Genomic DNA, 12,240 nt, shown 5'->3' with positions numbered 1-12,240 from the left:
TGGACGTGCAGAGATGAATACCCTCATGATTTCTGTGGACTTCATCCTTAAGTCATAAGTTAAATACATATCACCAACGTATTACCATACATGTGCTTGCTGAGAATGTACATGTAATCTTAATTAACAAAATCAAACTTATTAGGATTGTTCCCTGGGACTAAGCCCCATCCCTCGAGACTTATTTACAATATTATTTGTCATGGGAACATTTTGCCACGATTGCTTATAAAGATCCAAGTGAGTGATACAGGCTGTCTGGACTGTTTTACTTTATCTTTTTTTTTTTATCTTCAATAGAATTGAGATAGCAAAGTGTATGGTGTAGATCTATTATGGTGAACATCTACAGCTTCAAGGGAGATAATTGTGTATTAGTGCTAAGTTAATCTAATATAGATGTGTATGAAATAATATTAACTTTCAACACATGTAATGTTGATAATTGATATATGTTGATCTTGAGATCTGCAGTTTGGTGTAGATCCATATGGAGTTGATTTCAAAATCAAGTAAGTCTCACATAAATATTTTTAACAGTTATACAACTTTTGTTGGAATGCTTACAAATTAGTTGTTAAAACTGCAATCGGGAAACGGGTATTCACTGAACCAATTTGTCCAATAGCTTTACAGAGATGTGTGCTTGTTATATATCAGTTTACTTATCTGTTAAACAGAGATGTACCCAATATCTACAAGTTTCGAAGCATTTTAAAATGTATCTTTAATCCATGCATGATTTTTATTTGTGTGGGTGGTATTTTTTAGCAATGTTTAATGTCCAATACATTTGATTATATGATGTAAAAATCTGTATTGTTATTCATTTCAAGTCATTCTTAATGACTTAAGAGCTCACTATAACCCAATGCTGTTATATAGTGTCATAAACAGAGGGTCTTAGAGGAGTTCCTATTATGATTTTCATGGATGAATAAATAAATTTATCAGTACAAATAAACTATACTGTAGTTGTTTTGCCTATTAATGAAGCACTTTCTCAATTATATTTTGCCAACAGTTATATGAAAGCATTCAAAATCGACAGCAATTCACTTGCATTACCTAGATGACATATTTCTTGAGAAATTACAACATCACTATAAGAACTGATCCCCAGGTCTGGCCTCACCCTTTAAGACTTAGCCCCTGTGTCAGAGGTTTGAGAGGGGGGTATCCAATGTTTCTTAACATACAAAAATATATTTTTATTTTTCATTTTTTTTATTTTGATCAATATTCAGCAATAAACTGATGAAACTAAATGTAATAAACAAGCTATTGCACATGGACACACTGAAGACTGTTGATTTGAATGGAGGACCAACAGGCAAGATATGTACTGCTAGAATGATTAGAGGATCACATTATAAAATCTAATGTCCTGTTTTAAATAATAATATCTGTGGTGTCTTCTCCCTATCCCAAAGTTGAATACCACGGATGATTAGGTAACGTCGGTGTTAGTCTGAACAGCGTCTCGCTGACCCTCCGAGTGTGGCATGTACAGGTTAGCACTGGGGTCTGGCTGTAGTAATAACTCAATATCTCTTCCTGTATTAATGTTGACCTGCTCTTCATTTTCCTTACTTAACTGTGTCTCTAACATATGTTCGTGTTGGCCCTGGCCCAGGGTGGAACATCCTGTGTTCTGGGTATCTATGGAAGTGTTTGTCAATCCTCCATGAAGTAAACTGCCGTTTGATAACTTTTCCAAAATTTTAATGATCTGCAAAAAAGGCAATGTTTTATATCAATTTTTAAATGCATTTATATATATTGTAGTTACAGTGTAAAAAACAGTGAACAAATTATCTCCCCTACACTATAAATATTCTTCCTGTTTGGGATGTTTTCTAATGTAAATCATAAACTCTTTTGTATTTGAACTGCTACGCTGGGCCAAGACTTACCTTGTTTGCCTTAGATGCTATTGGTCCAGAACAGTTTCCCACCAACCAAATCAGGTTTTCCTTGCATGTCTGAATTATTCGGTCAACACCGATCAAATCTGTAGTTAGCAGGTTCTCCACCAGAAGTAGTGATCTCTGTGAGTGTTGAGATGAGACAAGAACATATCAAATAAAATAATAAAATAATATGTAGAATTTTAAGGGTTTTACTTATTCCCCTCCCCCCTCAAAAGGCCACCCATGCATAGTGTTACCCATTTTTGCCCCATCCTATAGGTCAACCATACCTATTTATTCAACAGATTCATGGTCATCATGAGTCAGTGAACCAACCTATGGGAAAGGGGGGTATGCATTCATGTTTTACTGACGTTTTCTAGTTTCTTATACAAACATTTTATCTTAAATAATACTTATTGGTATACAAACTGCATTTGCAGTAAAATCAAAACTTGAACTTTATTAAGATGAAACAAGACTTTAATATACAAACTCTATATATATAAAACAAGAATTAGTCAAAATTATTTCCTTTCAAGAGCCTGTAAAATGTCAATAGAAATGGGAATCTTACTAGGACATGCTATAGCAATCTTCACAAAATATATTTGAATTTACTCACTTTACCGGTACTTAAATTATAACTTGTAAATGACAGAAACCTAAATAAATGATTATGAAGTAATTCCAGTCTCACTTAAACACTTGTTATTTATATTTCACCGTCACTTCGTTTGTTATTTGACATTAATAGACTCACCATTGTGTGATTGTCGACTCCTGATTTTAACCGCTGATTCAGAAGCTCAAGAATTTTATAACAACCTAGTTGATGACACCTCTGAATAAAATTCTTAATCTCTGTTCTTTTCAGAAGGAAAGATTGACCATTGTCCACTGTACTGGTCACTAGATTTTCCTCTCCACTCCAATCCTCCAGAGTCACTCCCTCCATCCTGTAGAAAAGACAAAACCAAACAAAGTCCATAACCAAATCCATATTGATCTCACAGTCTATATAAGGATGTACAATAAAACACCTTCATACCATGTACGAGTTACAGCCACTACAGTACTACATTGTACTAAAGTACAATATTCTATCATTGTTTCAAACTTCCATGTACAGGTACATTTAGAGTCAAATATGTTTCATCCAACCCATGAGTATTCTGAATTCCTGTCTTATCTGACCCCTGAGTATTTTGAATTCCTGTCTAATCTGACCAAGGTATTTTGACAACCTTTCTATTCCGACCCGAGAATTCTGACAATCTGTATAATCAATCATAGAAATTTAACTCCATTTCTAATTAAAATTTTAATAAAGATCTGTATATTATGATATATTGCCTGATCTTAACAATATGTTGTGTCCCACAGGGTGTTTGTTTAAACAGGTTTCACTGTACAGTTACAGAAGAACTTTATAAGAACCAAATAATTCTGCATATTACACAAAGACGCCAAATCCACCATTTTTACTTACAGATGTGATTCAACAATGTTCATGAGATACGTGCGAGTTAAGTCCGAAAGTTAAAGACTCTTACTGATAGCAATCTTACACATCTCATTAGAAAACTTATCTGACTCCACTAACATGAGTCTGGAAATTTAGATGACAGGAGCTATAAGTGAAGACCCAATTTTCGAGGAATGACCATCAGGTATGGATAACTAAATTGACAGGTCTGTAAAACATACACGTAACAATTAACCTTATTACAAAACCAAAGAACTGATTTTGTATTATAAATATTAACCTTAATCTAGTTGCTTTACAGTAGAACCTATGATCACTGTATATGTTGTCCTGTAATGTTCTGTAATACAATGATCATACAAAGGTTGTCTGATTACCTATCTAATAAGTTGTTACTTTCGGTACTTCTCTTACTGGAGGACTTGCTGAGGGAGTGATAGCTATCGTCGTCCTCATCGCTGTCACCCCAGCCACCACCGGCCTTCCCAGGAACATGTTTCCTCACGGGTTCCACTACAATTATATAGCAATGTAAAAAGTAAAAGCAGCTTTCTGATAAAATCCTAATGCTTATTTTAGTAGCTTTTGGTAGCAGTCTAGACTATTCCCACTTAACTTCCCAAGTTACTATATTCTGTAAATGTCAAGGGGGTATTGCAAGCAGCATATTGCTATGGCAATCTTTCAAAATATATTGTGTTTCTAGAAAAACAACATGATTGAAAATTACTGATGAGAAAACAGAAAGTTTAACAAGTTTCTACAGTAATTTGAAAATGATTTATAGAACAAACACAATCTTGATAATCTTAATTCAATTTTAAAATTATTCCTTGATGAAAAATGACCTATTACAATTTATTTCCATTTCAAAATCATATTGAAATATATATTGGCATACAAATATAATGCAGTATTGGTGTTGCAGTATTACTGCCCACCCCTAATAACTGTACCATCTTGGTAGATAATATTTCTGGAATGTTATTCACACCTCCTTTAATTTAACAAACATTGAATTTCCACTTCATTATTGTCACATCATGTTTTACATCATATAAGCAAATAGGATAATTTCAACAATGCAAGACAGCACCACTAAACTACATTCCAAAGATGGAGACTCCAGTGGAATACAGTTCATATTTGATCAAATTAGAGATTGTACAAACTTACTACCAAGGTATATATAAAATATTTAACTTTTTAAAATGTACAAATCAAGTTTTCTTATTGTACCTGGCTGAGATTTTAATTCTGGCTTTGTAAAGGGTACAACAAGTGGGTGGTTTTCAGCTACGTAGTTTGTAGGTGGTTTGTACCCTCCAACACTCTGCACGGACTTCAACAGCTCCCTCTGGTGGTCAGCTGGCTGTTCACTCATCTTCTCCGCCATTTTGTACATATTGTCAATCACACTGTCACCAAATGACTCTACAAATGTTTATACGAAATGTCACCAAATGTCTCTACAAATGCTTACATATAACGTCTTTCATAAGCTGTTACCAAATGTCTTTACAAATGTTAACACCAAATGTCTATCGGACACCGTCACCAAATGCTGATTTAAACAATATAACCAAAATATACTGTCAATCATGCTTCAAATCCTCTGATCTGCATACTTAAACACTGTCACCAAAAATCTCTACTTTACCAATGTTAATATATAAATTCTCAGAAATTTGGAGTTAAGCCAACTGTGTATTTTTGTTTTATTTTATGATATTTATTATAATCATATAAGACCTGTTTTATAGTCACTTTGCAGGCTCAACATGATTACAAGATAAATACAATATGAACATGATAGACTCATGAGCATATGGTACAAAACTTACACTGTACCAGTTATAGATCATGCATGAGAGTTTATTAATTAACAATATTTCATTCCTTACTCTTTTGGGCAGCAGGAGCGTTTCCAAAACCTTCATACTTCCCTGTCTGACTTCCTGATGAACCAAGACTGCCTGTTGGAATCAAACAAAATTCACTGATCATAGCTCCTTATATGATAAACAAGAGATCCCAGAGGGATCTTGGCGCCCACCATTGTACGATCTTCATTAGTTCTTTGTCAGTTCGATCTTTTCTCTTCATTCCTCTTATCTGTTTGACAGTCATGTTAACAGTAAATGCACCTTGAGGTAACTTTTGATCTAAACTTAATACTGATGTGTATGAAAGCCAACCTTTAAAGTGAGTTTGTCATTTCACATATTTACTAGTACAGTACTTAATGTGAAAGAAATAGAATCGATCATTGCAATATGAGAAAGATCTGTTTAGTTCTTCCTTTAGCCATTTTGTTTTTATGATCAGTCTCAAAATATAACATACACAACGAGGGATCAAGGGGAACCTACATATCAAATGTTTTTGAGAAATAGTACTAACAAACCTTCAATGTCAAAAATCGAAAATGGCTGTCGGTAGGCCATTTTGTTTAACTGATCAGTTTTAAAAGAAACATGAACAATAAAGGATAGTGGAGAACCTACATTGGCTGGCCCACAATTTTTTTTTGAGGCGAGTAAAAAATTTGAAGCACTGGCCCAAATGACAATGGTGGACCAAATAACTTTGGGAAGAAATATTTCCACATCATTTAACACAATGCTTCAGCACATTTAAATTACGTATAACATGACAATGTTTGTAATGTGTAAAACAGAATAAAACATGATATTTTTAATTCTTCAACCCTAGTTAAAACCTGACATGATCCACTCCATTCAGGTCTTCCCAAAAAGAAATACACAAAACTTGCACCTCAAAGAAGACACCCAGGCAGTATTTATATAGAAAATCAGAAAAAAAAATCATCACATTTTCTAAATCACGGACAGTTCGATTCAAATCGAAGTAATGACAACTGAAAAATGTACTGCCCCCACCCCCCAGTTAATGTTGAAGGGACTATAATTACTTTTATTCATTAATTTTTCAACAGTAGCTCAAACTATTTTTGTTGGGCCAGTGACTACCTCACTTTTGACAACTTTTAGTAACTCGAGCAAGACTTTAACCGCCATTGGCGAGCAAGCGACTGTCCATTTCAGACACTGCTGCACAACAAGGGAACAAGGGGAACCTACATATAAAATTTGAGAAAGATCCCTCTGGTACTTCCTGAGAAATAGTGATAACAAACTTTCACTATCAAAATCCAAGATGGCTGCCTATCGGCCATGTTGTTTATCCGATCATTTTCAAAAGTTGCTCTGCACAGCTAAGGACCAAGGGTAATCTACATATCAAATTTGAGAAAGATCCCTCTGGTACTTCCAGAGAAATAGCGATAACAAACTTTCACTATCAAAATCCAAGATGGCTGTCTGTCGGCCATGTTGTTTATCTGATCAGTCTCAAAAATTGCCCTGCACAATTAATGACCAAGGGGAACCAACATATAAAATTTGAGAAAGATCCCTCTGGTACTTCCCGAGAAATAGCGATAACAAGAATTTTTTAAGGACGGACAGCGGACCACGGAAGCAGGGTGATTTGAATAGCCCACCATCAGATGAAGGTGGGCTAAAAACAAATATGAATAGCATAATGGATGAAACAGTAGCTGTCTTAAACCGTTTCCTACCTGTACAGTATCTAATGTCCATTGAATACACAGACGACATCTTGTGGAAAACTAGTTTTTACCTTCAATCAAGAACTAAATTGTGTAACTTTCAAGATTTCTCAAAATGTAATAGTTTACATTTATTTAAATCAACTGAAATTGCAGAAATGAAAATTGATAGAATTGAATAAAACTAAATAAGAATTGTGTTCAAATAAATAAAAAAAAGATGTTGACGTTTGGTTATTATGGTAATTAAACTTTTTAACAACTTTAAAGTCTGCCAAAAACAAATATCCAAAAGAAAATGTGCCAACAAAACAGCTGTCCAGAATAATGTATTTAAAATAACAGCTTCTCTACAACATTAATAAACTGCAAGAAATTTTGCAACAAAATGGACACCTGTGTTTGTCTGTCTGTTAGGCTTGCCTTCTTGGCTGGCCTCGAACATCTCTGTGTCAAACAGCACCTCTGACAGCTCCTGTCATGAAATAATACAGATCTACCTTAGGACTTAGTATTCATAATTAAACACCTCTTACATTTCAAAAATAACTGATTTATCAATTCCATCTTGTTCCAGTTATACATGGCTTCATTTACTGTCATCACTTGAATCAGAAAGATGAGTTGCAAATGAGGAAACGATTTACCTGTGCAGCTTTGCGGACCATGAGATAGGGTACATTGCCATGTAATGGGTCAGGAGGACCGCTGAATTCTTAAATATAGAAGATGTTTTAGTTAAAGAACAGTACTATAACCTCACATTAGGCCTCGGTCACATTGATAATGTAACTTGTCCTGAAGACAGCCTGCATTATAAGCGGGCCACAACCTAATGACATAAGTAAATATCGCCGAACCTTTCTTGTAATGTTTGTTTTTATTAAATTTGTTCAGTTTGAAATTTGTGTTATGTTGTACTGTAACACTCATGAATGTCCTGTACATGAATATTTTCATATTATTTACTCAATGAGTGCATTAACATCTGTATCCATGTGATATTGGTGAATTTACAGTTGATACTAAAATATTGTGAAAAGATTCTTTTAGCACAACCAATAAGTGTGTATATGCGACTCGTTTGGCTGCTCTTTGTTTAATTTAATACTTGGTCATAGATGTGTGAGAGTCTATGAGCCCCATTATCTCAATTTAAAATGAAGAAAATGTTTTAAAAATATGAAGCTGAATCCTGTATAATCTGAAACCTTTATAATACAAGGCCTAGCTAGTTTATTGAACCCTGGGTAATCTGGAACCTTTATAATACAGGGCCTACATGTAGCTAGTTTATTGAACCCTGGGTAATCTGGAACCTTTATAATACAAGGCCTAGCTAGTTTATTGAACCCTGGGTAATCTGGAACCTTTATTATACACTACCTGTTTGCTCATTGAACCCTTTTTAACCTGGAATCTTTAAAATAATTACCTTTTTGCTCATTGAACCCTGTTTAACTTGGAACCTTTATAACACAGGGCCAAGCTGATCAAAGAATGACAATTTTTGACAAGACAAAAAAGTTATCTTGTAACATGTTGATAAAGCAAATCCGAATTCCAAACAATCTACTTGTCTGGGTTGTTGTCTGGTCTAGACAGGCTTCACAATTCATATCATGAAAAAAAAAAAAACTTAACTCAGAAATTTTAATATTGATGAAGTAACAGCAAATCACTTCAAGTAATAAAAAAACATACACGATAATACTTACTTGTGGCTGCTGTTATACCGTGAGCATTCTTCAACAAACCGAATCGAAAATTCTTGTGACCGTTTTCTAACAAGTATTTCATTACTTTGATCACCTGTAACATACAAAATGCTTACAATTTGAAAATGGAAATGATGCTGCGATATTTAAAAGGAACTAATTTTAAATTAGTTTTTACATTTAGAATGATCTGCTCTTGTTATCTAAAGAAATAATGAGATTGAACTGAATGATTCTGTAACAATCTCTTAACTTTTTGTATAGATTCCATTAAAAACAATGCATTGTCATGTATGTAAGTTAACTATACTGTACATACATTGTATAGCATACATTTAACATAAAATCAAAGACAAGGAATTTCAGGGGATCTTAATGCCCACTATTAGAATATCATGGAATGTTGTAAGTACTGTTGGTTCTATTCCTTTCTCTGTTCTTTTCTTAAACAAGCCCCTGTACAGGTACCAAATGGATCAGGCGAAGCCAAATAACTTGCAACATTATTTTTGAGGGACTAACAGTTCTATGCTATATTTTCCAATCCATTGGAGTATGGACAAAATAGGACAAAAAGGTTCAAACCTACCTAGTTTCATCAGCCTGGCAGTCATTTTGTTTTTCTGAGATATGTCAAATTCATACCTGCTATTTTAAGTCCCCTGAAGCCAACAACCTACACATGATCTTCAATGACCTGCACATATTGTAGTACTTTTTCAGAATCTCCTGCACTGGCCCTGTTATCCCAGCATTGAAAATGTTCAAAATAAATCTTTTTAAAACTTTATGTATTAAAATACTATTTTGAAAAGACATTCTAGTTTATCTTGAAATGACCTATTATATAGCTGGCTTACGTAACCAGGAATTTAACCCTCCAGGACTTTCATTTCATTGTAGAGAACTTGGCAGGTGTGCGAATAGGAGCATGCAATATGCACAACTACATGTACCAACAAAGAGGATTAGTACTTTACAGACAATATCAGTATCAAATCTATGATTATCTTGTGGCCATTTGGTTTTCCAATTCACCAGAAGTTGAAGCAGGCACAACTAGGTCTAAGTAATTATCACCATGCTTTGTCACAATTCCTCTATGATAGCCAGACTAGTAAGTAGAAATGCTAATCAGAGACCTTTAGTTTTATGTGGCATGAGTTCCTTTCCAGTCTGTCCACAAGATACTCCAGAGTACTTTCACAGTAGCCATCAGATTCATGGGTAATTTCTTATTACGTAATGAAGGAATATAAGACACATTTACAAAAGAAAATTTGCTAATTGCTCATTATACACAAATTAATAAAATAGGACCCCACAAAAACATAAATTCAAATGCAATATTGAATATCATATAAAAACAACTTAAAATGACACTTATACAAAATATTATCATTTTTCAGGCTGAACATACTTGAACATGATTACAACTTAAAAGTACAATATGAACATGATAGACTGTAGAAGAACATGATACAAAACTAAACATTGTACAGTACCATGCAGGAATCGACACATTTATTAGTGAAGTCTGGTTGACTATACAATGGTTATATGTACATCATCATATAGTGACACTACATTAAATGCAATTGAGAACTAGCATGTATATCTATGCATAATAAGAACATCTGTCTAGGTTGGTAATTTCGTTAAAAAAATAAATCAATTATGGAATGTTAACTTCTGTGACTCTTCTCTAATTATGTATGGAATTCAGGCTAATGTTTGACTGGAGAATGATTAGTCAAGGATACTGCTTATTTCTTGGTAAAGATAGCCAGGTATTGGTTTATCGTCATCTGAGGTAGCCTTCAATATAATGCTAATCTGAAAAATATAACGAATGCTGTCATGGATAAAGCAAACAATATGTAAAACGAAAGTAGAGTTATACAATTTTATATTACACTAGCAAGAAGACATATGTGGTATTTAAATTTAACTTGGAGAAATTAAGGGGGAAAAGCACATGTAGTGAAACTATTAATGCATATTATAAAAGGTATAGGCCTAGTACATGTGTCATTAATATATTTGCGGAATGACTCAATGCATGAGTATCTGAGGGATTGCTGACAATATAAACAGATAACCTGCCAATACTGTGGCTGCAAACAGTATGCGGTTTGTATGGGTCTTTTTCCTCTGTATGGTTAAAAGATATGGGTCCCACTATGTAAAAAATCAGTATTTTCAGAAATTCTTTGGGTTTGAAATAAAATGCTATGGGCCCAGGACTCGCATGTAGATTTGTCACTGCAAGGTAAATGCACGTATTAGTATTCATAGAAATAATGTTTACCTTGTTCACGAAGGAAACCTTTTCAAACACCAGATTAACGCTAGGATTTTCCGACATGACTCCGTCGTGTAAAAATCATTGAACTACTTTGAATATTTCTGCAGGCGATGTAAACAGGAACTGCTTAATATATTGTATTATTAGATGCCGCACTGTTAAATAATCCGGATATGAGAAAATTTTCGATGTTATAACCCCATAAGTTATAAACGATGAAAAGGTATTATGAGTATGTAGAAATGAGAAAATTAAATACAACCAAATAAGAAAGGAAATGTCCACCAATTAGTATATATATATACACACGGAATTCAGATTGCAATTCAGTACGTATTACCACGGACTTAACGTGTGTATGTAGGTCCCCGAAGTACATGTAAACGTTTTTTTTGTGTCTTTCACTATAATAAACTATTTTCTCCACAGAGACCAAAATGGCATTAATGCGGATGTGGCTAAGTTACATTTATCTTCGGTTTATCCCAGTTGGTGGGGATTGATACTTTAATTGCCCCTATATATACGTATACCTTGCGTCCTTATAATGTATTGTCGTCCAGGTGGTTCCAATCTGTGGCTGTTCGCACAAAGAATGAGTTTCTGTATTGTTCTGTATTCCTGTTGGGTATTATAACTGCTCTGTTATTGTTCCTGATTGAAATTGGAATTGGTCTTGATGTCTCGCAGTCCTGGAATTTACACTGCCGGGTTTGCCTTGTCTTACGCTGGAAATGAATTAAGTCTTTGCTATTCATTGATGGAATTTTCTCCTCCACGATTTTATAATAGAACGTTAATCTCTGTTACTTTCGTCTAGATGCTAGTGATGGAATCGAAGTTGTAAATATTTGAGGAGGTTTGTCATAAATCCCTCTTCCCTTGTTCTGTGGTCCCCGTGGATCTTTCCATTTTATAAATATTTGTCTTTGTGTATGGGTCCCAGATTATGGCTCCGTATTCAATAATGGATCAAACAAACGCAATGTATGCTGTCTTTCTGCATTATCTGGGACAGTATTGTAGATTACGTCGTAGGAAGCCTATAGGGCGGATTTCTTACCCCCTGATAGTTGCAACCCTAGATATGGATATGTACATGATATAAGTTGTGTCCATTGAGCTGATATCGTATTTTGCTTTTTCATGATCATTGTTTGATTTTTTTCTCTCTATAAAGTAGGCAATAATCTGCGAAAAGCTGGACTGTTGATGTG

At 34.3% G+C, this 12,240-nt stretch overlaps 1 protein-coding gene across 2 annotated transcripts; it reads right to left on the bottom strand.

Annotated features, from left to right (window-relative positions):
* Window positions 1-1,146: 1,146 nt before the first annotated feature.
* Window positions 1,147-11,181, bottom strand: LOC110464669 (AP-4 complex accessory subunit Tepsin-like). Of its 2 annotated transcripts, XM_021520006.1 has the most exons (12): window positions 11,027-11,181; window positions 10,479-10,551; window positions 9,858-9,949; window positions 8,716-8,809; window positions 7,645-7,712; window positions 7,394-7,472; window positions 5,307-5,378; window positions 4,642-4,836; window positions 3,780-3,915; window positions 2,677-2,872; window positions 1,917-2,051; window positions 1,147-1,732 (listed from the first exon to the last, which is right to left on the bottom strand). In XM_021520006.1, the coding sequence occupies exons 1-12, from the start codon at window positions 11,081-11,083 to the stop codon at window positions 1,451-1,453; spliced, it is 1,479 nt and encodes a 492-aa protein (XP_021375681.1). In that variant the 5' UTR covers window positions 11,084-11,181; the 3' UTR covers window positions 1,147-1,450. The 2 variants fall into 2 exon arrangements, with proteins under 2 accessions (XP_021375681.1, XP_021375682.1); XM_021520007.1 differs by lacking the exons at window positions 10,479-10,551; window positions 11,027-11,181 and adding an exon at window positions 9,361-9,455 and having other exon boundaries at window positions 9,858-9,933.
* Between the last annotated feature and the right edge of the window lie 1,059 nt (window positions 11,182-12,240).

Source organism: Mizuhopecten yessoensis, unplaced genomic scaffold (genome assembly GCF_002113885.1).
Source record: "Mizuhopecten yessoensis strain PY_sf001 unplaced genomic scaffold, ASM211388v2 scaffold11019, whole genome shotgun sequence".
NCBI lineage: Eukaryota > Metazoa > Mollusca > Bivalvia > Pectinida > Pectinidae > Mizuhopecten > Mizuhopecten yessoensis.
The sequence above is the reverse complement of the archived record's forward strand: the minus strand, read 5'-3'. Positions and strand labels throughout refer to the sequence as shown.

Coding starts and splice junctions, on each gene's coding strand:
- LOC110464669 (XM_021520006.1), bottom strand. CDS start 11,083: ATGTCGGAAAATCCTAGCGTTAATCTGGTGTTTGAAAAGGTTTCCTTC. Junction 10,552..11,026: donor AGGTTTCCTTCGTGAACAAG/GTAAACATTATT, acceptor TATATTTTTCAG/ATTAGCATTATATTGAAGGC. Junction 5,379..7,393: donor TAACAGACAGACAAACACAG/GTGTCCATTTTG, acceptor TGATTCCAACAG/GCAGTCTTGGTTCATCAGGA.